The sequence below is a fragment of the Terrapene carolina genome, unplaced genomic scaffold (genome assembly GCF_002925995.2).
Source record: "Terrapene carolina triunguis isolate 2854851 unplaced genomic scaffold, T_m_triunguis-2.0 Scaffold88, whole genome shotgun sequence".
In the NCBI taxonomy this organism is placed as follows: domain Eukaryota; kingdom Metazoa; phylum Chordata; order Testudines; family Emydidae; genus Terrapene; species Terrapene triunguis.
In genome coordinates, this window is record NW_020664439.1 from 23,175,456 (window position 1) to 23,192,084 (window position 16,629).

At 43.6% G+C, this 16,629-nt stretch overlaps 1 protein-coding gene across 1 annotated transcript in view; it reads right to left on the reverse strand.

The window, feature by feature from the left end:
• Window positions 1–1,470: 1,470 nt before the first annotated feature.
• The window catches only part of ANKUB1 (ankyrin repeat and ubiquitin domain containing 1), a 43,349-nt gene continuing 28,190 nt past the window's right edge, over window positions 1,471–16,629 (reverse strand). The window contains exons 4-6 of the mRNA XM_026649857.1: window positions 13,461–13,575; window positions 10,340–11,269; window positions 1,471–1,632 (exon numbers count right to left, since the gene is read on the reverse strand). Coding sequence (XP_026505642.1) covers window positions 1,548–1,632; window positions 10,340–11,269; window positions 13,461–13,575 — 1,130 coding nt within the window. The 3' untranslated portion in view covers window positions 1,471–1,547. The remainder of the gene's footprint in view (window positions 1,633–10,339; window positions 11,270–13,460; window positions 13,576–16,629) is intronic.

Sequence of the window (16,629 nt, forward strand, 5' to 3'; positions counted from 1 at the left end):
TTTCTCCTTGTTTAAAATCCAAGGAGTTTGGATCTGTATTCACCAGGGAATTGGTGAGAGGTTTCTCAAGGCTTCCCAGGGAGGGAATCCAGTGGGAATGGTGGCAGCAGGACCAGAGCTAAGCTGGTAGTTAAGCTTAGAAGTTTTCATGCAGGCCCCTACATTTGTACCCTAAAGTTCAAAGTGGGGATACAGCCTTGACACAGGGGAATGAAAAATCCATACTCCTAAGTGATGTAGTTAAGGCAACCGAACCCCCACTGTAGATAGCACTAGGTTGACAGAAGAATTCTTCTGTTAGCCTAGGCTATGTCTACACTACCACGGTAAGTCAACCTACACTACGCAACTCCAGCTACGTGAATAACGTAGCTGGAGTCGACATACCTTAGGACGAATTACCACAGGGTCTACACCGCAGAGGGTCGACGGGAGAAACTTTCCTGTCTGCCCACCTTACTCTTCTCGTCGGGTAGAGTACAGGGGTCAACTGGAGAGCGACTGCTGTCGATTTGGTGGGTCTTCACTAGACCCGCTAAATTGACCGCCGGTGGATCGATCTCAGAGCGTGGATCCTGGCTGTAGTGTCGATGTAGCCCTAGCTATCGGCTCTTGGGAGGTGGATTAACTACGCCAACGAGAGAATCCTTCCCATCATTGTAATTAATTTCAACACTAAAGAGCTGCAGCTGTGCTGCTTAACATTTCAAGTGTAGACAAGGCCTTGCAAACACTCCTGTTCATCACACATTTACTGCACACAGGACTAGTCCCTTGAGTTCAATGGGACTGCACAAGTAAGGATTACTCATATAAGTAAGATGTGACAGAACGAGGACCCTAAATAAATATCTCAATGGAAGACAGAAAGAAAGTATGCAAGAGAGAAAAGATAGATTTGCAGATGAGACTTAAAAAGGGACAGAGATTCAATGAGGTAGAGAGACACAGGGCAGGCTGTTCCAGATAGCAGGAGCTGCAGAAAAGATTTTAATCAAAGTCATTTTGAAACTGTTTTAGAGATAGGAGTGGAAGGTCTTTAAACTCCTAGGGAGTGCCGGAGGATGAAGTCTGCTAGCATGACTAGAGGTTCAATGGGAGATTCTCACAGGCTTTGCTTAGCACATTAAAGCTTAGTCCTAGGTGATCTAATTTTTCTCTCACGGTAGTGCTATACAATGCTGAAAACCTTTGGTTCACACTAATCTAATGAGTCATTCTTTTTCCCTTACACATTGCATTCAGTTTTTCAGAATTATTTTTGTCACATGATTTAATCTTTTTTCTCTTTAGAGCTAAAAGAGATCAAACATCTGAAACAGATGAAGCCCAGAGCATCCACTAATGATTTATACATTATCTTCATGTAATGTATTAATTGTTAATATACCTTCATTGACCATATCTGTGTACTATGTCAGTGGAAAAAATTGAATTTAGGATGCTTGTCAAATAGGACATTGATGATAATGTTAGAGCATTCAAACATAGGCTCTCTTCCCAAACTACAGGTTCCTGGAAACATTCAATATGAAATCAGGCCTTTATCAGTATACAGGTTTGCAGACGCTCTTCTTAGCTAGGGTTCTTGCAATTCCCAGTTGTTGAAGCCATGGTTTCTCTTTAAATGCACTGCAAGACAAGTGACAGGACAAATTAACTGTTTCCATATATATATATATATATATATATGATTGAGTATATACGATATAAGCCTATATATATATATATATATATATATATACTCAATCATAAGCCGATTCGTTTATAAGCCGACCCCCCCAAGATGGATACGTAAAAATGGAAAATTTTTATAACCCGTTCATAAGCCGACCCTATAATTCAGGGGTCAGCAAACTCTGGCTCCCGGGCCATCAGGATAAGCCGCTGGGGGGTCGAGAGGGTTTGTTTACCTCGAGCGTCCGGAGGCATGGAGGTAAACCAAAGTAAACAAAAAGTGTCCCAGCGCACCAGCTGCTTACCCTGACGGGCTGGGACAGCAGCTGGTGAGGAAATTTTTTGGGGGGGGGAGAAGCTGGGAGTCAGAGGAGTAACCCCTGTGACCACCCCCCACATGACCCCACCCCTGGCTCGGGACCCCCACACTCTCCCCATCCCATCCTTTTCCACCTTATCTGGGGAGGGCCAGGGAAGAATGTCTCTGACCTGGCTGGAGCTGCTCCGGCAGGCTAGGCAGCACGGCCGCAGCGTGTTCCATCAGGCGCGGCCGCAGCATGTTCCATCAGGCGCGGCCACAGCCTGCTCTGGGGGGCGGGGCCGAGCGGCACGGTTGCAGCCTGCCAGCCTCAGAGCTGCAGCTGCTTCGGAGGCTGGGGGGAGAGCAGTGTGGGCAGAAGCGAAGAGACTCTGGCCCTGCCTCTTCCCTTCTGTCTCTGCTGCCTCTCCTTGCTCCCTCTGTTGGGCAGAGGGACTGTGTCCCACCTCTCCCTCTCCTTACCCGTTCATAAGCCGACCCCCTTCTCTGGTGCTTCCCTTTTTTACTAAAAAAATTCGGCTTATGAACGAGTATATATGGTATATCTTGAACAGGCAAAACTGCACCTTTTGCACAGGCAAAACTTCCATTGACTTGACTGGGTATTTTTCCCAAGAAAGCAAGATCAAGTTCATAATATACAATTCTTCTCACTAATGGCCTGATTATCAGTCTGACTATGCACAATTAATTGTCTAATTTGTGTGTACAATACCATGATTGAAAGTAATTGAATGTGCATATTATATGGTTAGCTACAAACCGGCCATGAGCAGCAACCTGATATGAGTGCACACTGGAACTGCTGTAGTAGTGTGCACAAATTAGACACACAATTGCTCACAGGAAATTTAGAAAATCAATTAAATGTATGGGAAATTACAGTGAAGAAGAAATATCATAGATTTTATCTAGTGATAAATTAAAACCATTTTTACACATCTTTTATCTACAGTGTCCGTCCATCTAGTATTATTTTGATAACCCCAAAAAACGCATTCACAAAGTATATTTTAAAGCATTTTTATCATATTACCACATTACTTTGTATTAATATATTTTATTCTGAAATCCTCAAGGATTGTTTAATATTATTGCCTAAAAAGAAGCAAACAGTTTTGATAGAGCATAAGCCCAAAGTTTGAATCAGCAGATTCATTTACACAACGCGTACACTACTGTTTTGGTAATAGAATGTGTCGGTCTGTGGCCCTGATCATGGCCTTCAGATTCATGCATCTATCTCCCCTGCTAGAGCAGGGATCTGTGGCACCTACAGCTATATGCACGTTATGCACAGTGCATACTGCTGGGCAGCAGTGAGGGGGAACAGCATTGGCCATACCACTGCCCATTCAGATTTGGGCATAACAGCAGAGGGGGGAGTGCTACAGGGATTAAATTGAGTGAGTGGTGTTGTGACCAGGTGCATGGGCATTGCAGCGCTATTGAAGTTTAGCCTCATGTCATGACAGAAGAGACACAGTGCCAAACCTGAGTGGCACTGCGACTCTCCTGCACCAGATTGCAATACCATTTATCCCCTTCCCTGTCCTGACAGAGGGCTGGTGGTAGGGCCAAACCTGAGTGGGCAATGAGGTGGCCAGTTCTGTTCCTCTTTGCTGCTGCTGTGGGACTGGCTCCTGCACAAGAGTTCCTCATGGGGATCTGCCTGGCCTTGCCCCGCTTCAGCACCCTGTGTCCCATCTCAGAGTTGGGGACCTACATGGCACCTGGGCAGGCCGGTCTGGAAGGCAGGGTGCAGCGTGGTGCTAGGGACAGCAGCTGCAGCAAGGATGGCTTTACAGCAGTGGTGGGCACAGCGGCGGCTCCAGGCACCAGCGCTCCAAGGCGAGGGTGGCAGTCAGGCAGCCTTCGGCGGCTTGCCTGCGGGAGGTCCGCCAGTCCTGCGGATTCGGCGGCAATTCGGCGGCGGGTACGCCGAAGCCGCAGGACCGGCGGACCTCCCGCAGGCATGCCGCCGAATCCGCAGGACTGGGGACCTCCCACAGGCATGCCGCCGAAGGCAGCCTGCCTGCTGTGCTTGGGGTGGCATAAAAGCTAGAGCCGCCCCTGGGTGGGCAACCTGCGGCCCACCTGCGGCCTGCATGTGGCCCATCAGGGTAATCTGATTGCGGATCGTGAGACATTTTGCTGACGTTGATCGTCCGCAGGCACGGCCCCCCACAGCTCCCAGTGGCCACAGTTCACTGTTCCCAGCCAATGGGCGTTGCTTGGGGGCAGCCTTGGCCAGGAAAAGTCTTGTTTGTGCATCTCCACTGAAGCGAGGGGGAGGTACAGGGCTTCTGTGCAGGGATATGGAGGTGGAGCAGCCAGTCATTCCAAAGACAAGGCAACCCTCCCTCTTCCAACAATTAACAGAGAACTCTGAAAAAATCCATGTGGAGTGTTCCTCCTCCTATACTCCTACCACTGGTTTTACTACATAAGAACAGCCATATTGGGTCAGACCAATGGTCCAACTAGCCCAGTGTCCTGTCTTCTGACAGTGGCCGGTGTCAGATGCTTCAGAGGGAGTGAACAGAACAGGGCAATTTACTGAGTTCCAGTCCCAGGTTCTAGCAGTCAGAGGTTTAGGGACACCAGAACATGGGGAAGGAGATTGATCTGACAATAAAGTGCCACATTACTACTTAAGAATGGCAACTAGAATCAGAAAACCATAGAAATGTAGGGGGACTGGAAGGGACCTCAATAGGTCATCTAGTCCGGTCCCCTGCACTGAAGCAGGACTAAGTATTAACTAGATCACCCCAACAGGTGTTTGTATAACCTGCTCTTAAAAACTTCCAATGACAGATTCCACAACCCCCCCTAGGCAATTTATTCTAGTGCTTAACTACCTTTACAGTTAGAAAGATTTTCCTGATGTCTAATCTAAATCTCCCTTGCTACAATTTAAGCCTATTACTTCTTGTCCTGTCCTCAGTGGTTAAGGAGAACAATTTATCACCCTCCTCTAACAACCTTTTACATACTTGAAGACTGTTACCATGTCCCTCCTCAGTCATCTCTTCTCCAGACTAAACAAACCCAATTTTTTTCAATTTTTCCTCATAAGTCATATTTTCTACACCTTTAATTATTTTTGTTGCTTTTCTCTGGACTTTCTCCAATTTGTCCACATCTTTCCCAAACTGTGGTGCCCAGAACTTGACCCAATACTCCAGTAGAGGTCTTATCAGTGCTGAGTAGAGTGGAAGAATTACTTCTCGTGTCTTGCTTACAACACTCCTGGTAATACATGCCAGAAGGATGTTTGCTTTTTCTGCAACACTATTACATTGTTGACTCATACTTAGTTTGTGATCCACTGTAACCCCCAGATCTTTTTCTGCAGTACTCCTTCCTAGGTAGTCATTTCCCATTTTGTATTTGTACAATTGATTACTTCCTAACTGCATTTGTCCTTATTGAATTCCATCCTATTTACTTCAGACCATTGTTCCAGTTTTGAAATCTACTTCTGTCCTCCAAAGTGCTTGTAATCCCTCTCAGTTTGGTATTATCCATAAAATTTATAAGTATACTCTCTATACCATTATCCAAATCATTTGAACAGAAGTGGACCCAGAACTGATCCCTGTGGGACCCCAATTGATACGCTCTTCCAGCTTGATTGTGAATCATTGATAACTACTCTCTGAGTATGGTTTTCCAGCCAGTTGTGCAGCCACCTTATAATAGGCTAATCTAGGCTATATTTCTCTAGTATGTTTCTGAGATCATGTAAACCAATATCAAAAGCCTTACTAAAGTTGACATATATCACCATCTACTGCTTTCCCCCTATCCACAAGGCTTGTTATCCTATCAAAGAAGGATATTAGGTTGGTTTCACATTATTTGTTCTTGACAAATCCAAGTTGACTCTTACCTTATTCAAATTGATTGTTTGAATTCAGGTACTGAAGTTAAGCTGACAGGTCTATAATTCCCTGGGCTGTCCTTATTCCCATTTTTATAGATAGGTACTATATTTGACCACCCTTTCCACATGCAAAAATGGGACACATGCAGGAGCCCTGCCCCCCGGCTCCTCTACGTCCCCCTGAAGCTCTGGCCAGGCCAGAAGCCAAAGCTGGGCAGTGGTAAGAGCCACCTAGGGAGCCTGGGCTGCTGTGGGGAGCACTGGACCCTCCACCTGCCCTGGGTGCCCAAGAGGAGTCACTAGCCTGTGTCCCTGCCCCCGGGGCATGCCACCCAGGGCAGGTGAATCATCCACGGCTCCACACAGCATTTCGGGCTCCCTAGGTGGCTCTCATTACTGTCCGGCTCCAGCTTCTGGCCTGGCATGGGGCAGGGCTTGGGGGGAAGAGGAGGCAGGGCCAGCTTTAGGACCTGCAGGGCCCAATTCAAATACCCGGCGGCGGTCCGGGTCTTCGGCGGCGGGGGGGTCCTTCACTTGGCTCCGGGTCTTCCACGGCACTGAAGGACCCCCCCCGCCGCCGAAATGCCGCCAAAGACGCAGAGCGGACCCCCCGCCGCCGAAGTGCCGCCGAAGACCCGGAGCGGACCGCCGCTGGGTGAGTAAAAAAAATTTTAAAATTAAAAAGACGCCTAAGGCGCGGGGCCCTCTTAGGCGCAGGGCCCGCTTAGGCGCGGGGCCCGATTCCGGGGAATTGGGGGAATCAGCCTAAAACCGGCCCTGAGAGGAGGAGCAGGGGACAGGGCCTCATGGCCTGGGGGGGGGGGGCGCTAAGGCCCACCTCATCCACCCCACCAAGAAAAGGTTGGCATCACCCCTAAGCCTCGGGCAGGCGCGGAGTGGCGCCACACGAAATTTGGGACAAATGCTGACCTGGACTTGAAATGTACATTTTGGGACTGTCCTGCCCAATTAGGGACAGGTGGGTCACCCTACCTCTGCACAGTGTGACCTTGCATGTGCCATAAGTATGAGGTCACACTGTGCAGAGGACACCATTTTGTAGAGCAAAATGGCGTCCTCCATGCGGTATAACCTCACGTGTATGGGGTATGCAAGTTCACGCTGTGTGGAGAATGCCATTTTGCTCTCCAAAATGGAGTCCTCCATGCTGTCTGGGGTCTCAGGAGGAAATAATTCATTAAAATGGGGTCATGCCAGCAAAAAGTTTGGGAACTCCTGAGTTATCGCTTAGTGGAAATAGACTCAAGCTTGGCACTGGCTCTGTTCACACTTTTCAATGTTTCCATTTGCACCTTGGAATCATACATTTCTCTTCTCCCTGTCTTTCAGCCATAAAAAAAATCTGACAGATTCTTCCTGCCACCTATTACTAACAGCAATTCAAAATCATCTGTTTTTCTTGACATTTTTCTGCCCTTTAACAGTTTCACACCCACTTTCTTCCTCGAGGGCAAAGGAGTCCACCCTCCTCCCAACAGTTTGATTTTTAAAATGAAAGGAGACAATAACAATGTGCCAGATCCTGAGCTCCTCACTCAACATTTACTGAGACAAATTCCCATTGACTGAATAAACACTAACACCCTAATTCATCAAGACACAAGTCCATGAGGAGTGCCTTTGAAGCCAATGGTGCTTAAAATTAGGCATGTACTTAATTCCCTTATATCAGTCCAAATTCTGATGTCTTCACTTAGTTGCAAATTCAACAAGGTAATTATTTTTCCTTTAAAAGTGTCTTATTAACTTCTTCTGCATAATTTACATAACCCCCCTCTTATTTGTGCATGTTTAATATTCCTGGGAATGTGTAGTACTTCCTCACTCATAATTTACTGTGTTACCTAGTCAGGGGTGAAAGTAAAATGGAGCTCTTACCAGTATGGGGCCGCTCTGGCCCTCCTGGAAGGGGCGGGGCCTCGGGCAGAAGGGGCAGGGCTGGGGTCAGTGTTCCCCAGCCAGTCCATCTGCACTCCAGGGGCAATTTAAAGGGCCCGGGGCTCTAGCTAGCGGTGGCAGCGGCAGCCGGAGCCCCAGGCCCTTTTAAATTGCGGCCCCAGGGCCGCTACTTCTTTTGCCCCGGCCCGTTGGCGGCCCCGTTGGCTGCCCCTTTTGTGCCCCCCATCGGCAGCCCTGCAGGGTCGTCGCTGCCCCTTTTGCACCCCCCCTATTGACGGCCCTGCTGGTAGGGATCCGGCAGGGCCGCCAATGGGAGTCCTTAAAGCCCTGCCGCGGCAGCGCTTTAAAGTCAGCGGTACGGGCCGGTACTGGTGGCTACTTTTTACTGGTACGCCGTACCGGCCCGTACTGCCTTACTTTCACCCCTGTACCTAGTTCTTCTATGTTTGTTGTTTAAGAATTTTTTCAGCCTTCTCTGAAGCTTACTATTTATATTTCTAGACTGAAGGGCATTGGCTAAGTGCAAGGATTCTGGTCAGCTAAAGATGTTCTTCTATCAACGATTATTCTCAGTATGAGGCCTCAATTGTAACTGATATGTACGCTAATAACTGCTACCAGTAGGTGGCAGTAATCCCTCAGCAAACATATCCTACAAAAATTTCCTGCTAATATCTATCCGCAGTGTTGTTGTAGCTGTGTGGGTGCTAGGATATAAGAGAGACAACGTGAGTGAAGTATCAGGGGGTAGCCGTGTTAGTCTGTATCTACAAAAACAACAAGGAGTCTGGTGGCACCTTAAAGACTAACAGATTTATTTGGGCATAAGCTTTCATGGGCTAAAACCCACTTCATCAGATGCATGGGATGAAAAATACAGTAAGCAGTATATATATTTTACAGCACATAAAAAGATGGGAGTTGCCTTACCAAGGGGGGGGGTCAATGCTAATGAAGCTAATTCAATTAAGGTGGAAGTTGCCTATTCTCAACAGTTGACAAGAAGGGGTGAATATCGGAGAGAGAAAATTACTTTTGTAGTGTTAACGAGGCCAATGCAGTTAAGGTGTACTTCGTTCATTCCCAACAGTTGACAAGAAGTTGTGTAGTTGCTGGTGAGTATTTGCCCAACTAAAACCTCTCCAGCACATCATCAAAGATCTACAACCTATCCTGGAGGATACCAACCTATCCACTTGGTAAGGCAACTCCCATCTTTTTATGTGCTGTAAAATATATATACTGCTTACTGTATTTTTCATTCCATGCATCTGATGAAGTGGGTTTTAGCCCATGAAAGCTTATGCCCAAATAAACGTGAGTGAAGACCTTTATACACCTCAGAATCATTAATTACAGTAAAGGAAGAAAAAAGTTTCTGGAGGGAAAATGATCATTCTTTTATTGGACCAACTTCTGGTGATGAGAGAGACAAGCTTTCAAGCTACACAGAGCTCTTCCTTAGGTCAGGGAAAGGTATTCAGAGTGTCACTGCTAAATACAAGGTCAAACAGATAGTTTAGCGTAAGTTGTTAGCACATACTCTAAAGTACCATTTACCTTAGTACCTTTCCCAGACTTGAGGAAGAGTTTTGTGTAGCTCGAAAGCTTGTCTCTCTCACCAACAGATGCTTGGTCCAATAAAAGATATTACCTCATCCACCTTGTCTCTGCCAATATTGGTTATTTGTAACTTCCAAGAAAGTGCCAATTATAATTCACCAGTCCAAGATTAAAAAACCTTAGTGACCAGTTGTAACGTCACACAAACAAAATATAGCTTTAAAAAACCTGATAGTTTTTGGATCAGCTTCTACGTATTTTGGTTCCTTTTCTCATGCATTTTAATAACGAGGGCAAAACAGAACTGTAAATCAAATCACATTATTATACCTAGAAAATACAGTTACTTACCTGTTGTAACAGTTGTTCTTTGAAATGTGGCTGCAGATATGTATTCCACAACCCACCCTTGGTGGCAGATCTGGCAATGCTCTTGCACATGAGCCTCCCCCAGACACTTCAGACAGCTGAAGTCCGGGTCGCTCACTGGCATAGGCTTGCCACAGGAGGCACAGAGTTTGAAGTCTGGAGACTGGGGCATGTCCCTCTACGCAACTGTGGGGTCTAACTATATATATATATATATATATATATATATATACACACACACTACTAAGAGAAATAAACTAAAGGTAACTAAACTTGCGAAGAAAGAAGGGAATAACAAAGCCACTAGATGAAAGCCTTGCCGAGGCAAGAGGAGTTGTTCCAGCAACCATCTTGGGCAGTAAGAAGGAACTGAGAGGGTGCAGGTTGTCCGGGGCCCTTATACCAGTGCACGAGCGCATAGCATCAGAGGGCGCTAAAGCTGGTCCAACGGATACCACTGAAGGAAAAATCTCCAACGACTGTGCCTGGGGCACGCCCACACCTAATGTGGAATGGACATGAGCAAGCACTGGGAGAAGAAAATATAAACACCTGGGAGGGACATAAATAAAGAAGGAAAACAAAAGAGAATACCATACCTGGCAATAGATAAGCAGTAGATTGCATTATCTCTTGGAGTTCTTCCATTGTGTTCTGAGAAACACTCAGAGGAGGAATTTAAGAGCAATTTAGCATTAGGTGTTGAATAGTAGAAAGGAGGGCGTGAATTTCTGAGGCTAGAAATAGGGGGCAAAGGAACTTTAGCTAAACACATATTTTGGTCCATACTTTCATCTTTTCTAGGCTGAGCAGCCTTCTTTCTAATATTCTCCTTTTGGTGAAGTCTGTGTATGTTAGGGAGCTTATTCGTGTCTTCCAATGGAGGTAATTTGAGCTTTATTACTTTTTGGTTCCCCTTTGTAATTGTCAAGGGACATGACTCTTTCTCATGTGGAGTTTGATCAGTTAGGTTTGGTAACTGATAGTCCGTATTGCCTGCTGCCTTGATCCTGGCTTTGGAAGTCATTTTCGGCTTTGTGAAGCCATCCACGATAACAGTGTCCCCCACTCGTGTTCTGAAGACTGCAGCCTGGTTAAGCCATTTCGTGGTAAGGATGTGACTCTGAGCCCTAAGCAGCCACTGCTTTAATTTAATGTAGATCTTCATGGGAAGTGAAAAATTAGGATAAGAAACCACTGACCACATTTTGGTAACTAAATATAGCACACACTCCTTATGCTTGTGTTTGATGCATATGTTCAGAGGAATTTGCCCTGCTGGATTTTGGCACTCTAGGCACAACACACTATAATTGACAAAGGCCTTCAGTATAATTAGTTGGCCTGCTTCTGCAGCTGCATGAACCGGACATTTAGTTACATCTGGATGATGTGTTTCCTGACACCATTCTCGGTAGGGATGAACACCCACAGCCGCATTGGGTCTCACTCCTTGTTTCAGGATCCATGCCGCGAGCTCAAGGTGCCCAAAAAATGCTGCCATGTAAAGAGCCACCCTCTTCTGATATCTGAAAAAAAGAAACATGCAAAAAAATTAATTAACTGAAGAAACTAAAGAAACCCAACATAACATAAGCATTAGAAAAATACTACCTTTCAAAATGATGTACATTTCTTTGCAGTATGACAGCACAAAAATATTCAGCCAAACATATGCCAAGATATGTCTGTAAGTCTCATAATTTTGTGCTCTAATGGGCTGATTAGATAATATGGTCCCCATATGAATAAGTAATTTGTACCTTTGTTAAAAGGGCTTAGTCACTGTTCATCGTATTTGTTATCCACAAATGAAAACAGAGGCATACGCTGATTTTACAGTCTGTGGAGAGAAGATTTTAAGATGACCCACTAGAGAGATCGTGGGTGAAGAAGGGTTTCATAAAGTGGAACAGGATTTACAGTTTACACAAGGTAAGGTGTTTCACATCCACGTGACATTCAAAAATGTGAGAAGATGAGCACCACGAGATCTTTAAAGGCCAGTGTAAAAAGAGTGCAAGTATTTCAGAGACAAATAGTTGGACATTTTAAAGGTGGGAGAGGAGATTAAATGATACAGGTACAAAATAGGGGACGAGGGTTAAAATACATGTAAAGAGGATAGACTTGTCCGGCTAATTCTTATCTAACAATTCCTTATGTTCTGTGTGTCCTTGTTCTTGGTAAAGACAGTAGAAACCACTTGCTATGCAAAGCCACTGCCACTAAATAGAAAAATAAACCTTAGACTATCACCACGATCTAGGTATGGAGTAATATTGACACTGAGCTACTATCTCATATACTGTAATCCATATGACAATTATTTTCATTATATTGCATCTTTCATTACATTTCCACTGATGGAGAGCTACTCTATTCTAGCTTAATACTCCGTTCAAGTCTGTTATTCATACATTGCCCTTTTATATCCTATAGTGCATTCATAATTAGATACCACAAAGGGGCACTGTGTTTATAATGCCCAGATTTAAAGGAAACAGATTAAATTCAGATGAGATATTGCCATCTTCTGGAAAGTAGTATGACTTGTAAAAAATTGATGGGGTGATGTACTATTCCCGACAGCAATAGGCTATTTGAACTCAGGGCAGACTCTATAGTATGAAGGCACTAATTAATTATTTCCAAATCTATAGCGTCAAGTCATTTGTTAGCTAGCATCCAGTGTAAAAAGACACCATTTGTTTATATTTCTGACACTTTACAGTCTGGGTTTTTAATTAGTAAATTAAATATTGAGAATCTTGTGCTCTACTCCTGTTGTAACCCCATAAGATGGGGGAAACAGAAAACTCGATAAAGTCAAGTTCCACAAGGTCTGTAGCCATGTTCTAAACATGGTGCCACACTATCATGCAGTGCTGTGATTTCTTACAGGGGCAAAGGCTGGTATACTGTATTTCATTTAGAATAAATCTTATTGTGTTATGTCATGTCTAAAGATCTTTCATAGTCAAATGATCTTCTTTATCCAGTTAGGTCAGTAATAGAATGCTTTTCCCTTGCACTGATAAGATCTGGGATCCTTTCTCTCCTTTGTATCTCTCACCAAAGCTATGTACTGCAATACAGTCTATATGTGTTCAGAGTTATTAAGGGGGCATTAAATATGGCATTTGCTTGCAAAATCTCCATGAAAATCTATTAGCACAGTCACAAAAGCTGCCTGGTCCCCTTTACCATAACAACTTACAACTAATTATATTTTACTTGCCTAGGAAAAACTCATTCCAGGTGAATGGGCAAGTAGAATTTTACAAGGCTAGTTCTTGCTCGGTTGCAAGAACAGTTTATTAAAAACAATTGTGAAGAAGTGATGGTGATCTTTAGGGCAGCCTTCAGAGATGTCATTACAATTCCCAAATGTCCAAATAAGAGTGACTTTTTAAAATACATACAGTCCTGTTGTAAAATAAAAGTGTGATCCTCAGTTAACTGACATCAATATGGATCAGGCTCCAAAGTACTAAAATGGTAGCTGGTATATTTTTTATATTATGAGGATATTTTTGCTATACTCCCTTTAGGAGATATTTCAATTGCTTGAATAGTACCTTACATTAAAATACTAAAGTAAATTGGCAGTTAAATCCAAGACATAATCAATTTTCAAAAGACATTATTAGGGAACAGAGGTGCTTGGACTGGAGAAATTAAAATGGGCTAAAAACCAAATGCAATTAGTTACCGTACTTGAGTACTGGTTCTTCATCAGACAGGAAGCGTTGGACTGTATGCTTGTTTCCTAAGAGGCACCCAGTCAGGAATTCTTTCCATCCATCCCACACATCCAGGCGAAGTGTTATGCCTACCAACAGCGAGATGCAATCACTTAGCTTGCTTGCAGCTTTGTTATTTTTGCAATTTATAAATGTCTAAACCTCTCGGTTTGCATATAAAGGATATTTGTCTGCAACCTACTGGCTGAAGTGTGTGTGTACCACAACCCTCCACTGGAGGGCATGTCAGGCCACACACCTGCGAATAGCTTGTCCTCTAGTGGCTGGCCAGAAAAGAGAATATAAGCCCCCTAACACTGTGAATTTACCAAACTACCCAACAATCTGAAAAAGTGTTAGTTTTGGCTAGTTTATATTCAAAAAAGGGGATGTTTGTAGTCTGTTGCACACAGATGGGATATTAATTGGTAACTTGGTCTGAAATAGCCTGAATTTTGTGACCTTCCAGGCATGTAGCAAAAACTGTCTATTGGAAGGGGTGTTAGAGAGGGTTGAGGGTATGTTCTCAGAATGATGGGTGGATGGGAGGAGGCTGAAAGGAGCTTTTTGTAGCTGGCTGGCTAGCTAGCTAGTTGAGTTGTGCTATTGTTCCTCTCTGATGGTTTGCTTTTTAATGCCACTGGAAGTATTATGTTGTAAACATGATTGAGTGTCTGGGCACCTAGAGCCTATGTATAGGTGTCTTTCTTATTATTTAAATCAAAATTTAAAAAAAACAACAGATAAATGGTAAGTAAGAAAGGACCTTGAGGTTTGCTACTAACAATCCACTATAATTTGATATTCACATTTTAAACATAGTCACAGACCCAACTTCCTGTAAAAGATTTGGGGCAGTGAAGTTCAGCAGGAATTTCCTGTTCTAGGAAGTATTGTAATTAAAACTTCCATTAGAGGGCATTAAAAATACTCTGGTCTCAGTCCTGATCTTTTTTTCATGGCTGTAACATCCACTGGTTTCTGGGGGTAGAAGTGGGCCCAGTGTTAAAATTGCAAATATCAGATAGGCTGTGAGATTCTAAATTTAATCGTTTAGAGCCTGTTCCTGGCAGGCTGATTTTATGTTCACACTTAAATTCCATGGAGTAATGTGGGTGTTAAATCAGCGTGAGTGTGGACAGCTCCCACACACAAACCCCCACATTTGCAATGATTGCAACAGCAATTGTGAATGCATCAGGACTGCAAAACTGGGCCTCTACGTTTTGGATCTCTAAAGTGTTTCTGTTCTGGTTTGGAATGTTACTGTGTATATACTGGGTTCAGGACCCTGCACCAAATATTCACACCCAAGATAGTAGAATTATTGATCAGATTACCTAACTCATGATTTCAATGGTTCAGTTTCTGTATGTATACTGTTGACCAAGTCCTGGGGCTTTTTTTCTGAATAGTTTTATAAGCAGTTTACATTTAGATTGTCTGCTGGTGAATGTTTATTTCTGTAATACTGTATAAATGGTATCAGATGTGTGTTTGACCAGCAACTTAATTATCCATCTTTTGTAAATATACTCCTAGAAACCAAACATTACTTGCTTGTTGTAAGTTTGTATTTGTCTGGGTTATTTTATATTTATTCCCTTTCTAAATATTGTGGTTATGAGGACAAATTAAACATTGCCCTGTACCTTGTGTAGTCATCCACATTAATGCAAATTCGAGCAGGTGTAAAGCATTATCAGATCATAATAGTAGTATTTTACACCCATTTTATACTGGTATAAATTGACTATACAAGGTGCAGAATTGGTCTGTATTTCATATTCACTCTCCAGACTTAGGACTATGGTATGTTTAAGTCTATATTAACATGCTAGTTTATTCCATACATTTATCCACAAACGTACATTTTCTACTTCAGGGAAAAATAAACCGTATGATAACCTACTGCTTTTCGGACGTCAGAAAGTTATGGTGGGGGTAAATTCTCCCTTTACATAGGCACCGATTCAGCAAGGTACACAATCCTAACTTTAAGCAAGTGAGTAGTCCTATTGAAGCCTGATCCACCTCCACTAAAATGAATGGGTTTATATGGAGTAGACATGAGGGAAGAAATTGTGCCCTTATCTGTACTATCGGTTGTCATCCATAGTTATACATGTACTGTGTGATTAATTTCATTATTATTTTTTCTTTCTTACCAATGGGTAAACCAAGGTACAGGGAGGCTGGGTGCTATGCTCAAGGTCACGTAGTGGCTTGTTGCGATACCCAGAAAAAGAGACTAGGAGTCCTGGCTTCCAACCAACCAGTCTAACCACTAGTGCCTCAGAGCATGGGGGGGTTTATGTGCCTTCTAAAAAACAAAAACTGTGGATGTCCTCATTAGCCACATAAATGTCTAATCCTTTTTCAATGCTACTAAGCTCTTAGTCACAGTGATGTCTTGTGGCACAGAGTGCCACAGATAATTTACATGCTGTATGGAATGTCCCTTTGTTCTTGTTATGAGAAAGTGTAAATAAAGGTGCCCTGTTAACCATCTTTCCAGCAGTCATTATTACATACACCTATATCAAGTCCCATCTTATGTCTCCTCTCAAAACTAAACAGTCCCTGTCTTTTCAGTCTCTCATACAGAAATCTCTCCATATACAATCCCATTTTTGTCACTTCTCTCTTAATCCTCTCTGCTATATGTTTTGAGATCAAGTGACCAGAACTGAATATAACAAGCATTTCTGAAGCTCCATGTTTCCCTTGTCGTAGTCGTACCATCAGTTTTTGGGCCTCAAGAGCCTCTCTTTTAGAGTCTGGCTACTTGCAAACTATCCACTGTTGGTATCCTTACAAGTTGAAGATCACTGTAAGTCATTAGAATATATTGTAACTAATTGGGCATAAGTACATGCACACTATGAATGATTGAATCACAGAAATGTAGGATTGGAAGGGACCTCGATAAGTCATCTAGTCCAATCCCCTGCACGGAGGCAGGCCTAAGCATTAACTAGACCACCCCTGACAGGTGTTTGTCTAACCTGTCCTTAAACACCTCCTGGGACAGAGATTCCACTACTTCCCTAGGTAATTTGTTCCAGTGCTTAGCTACCCTGACATTTAGGTAAAAACATTTCCTAATATCATACCTAAAATCTCCCTTGCTGCAATTTAAG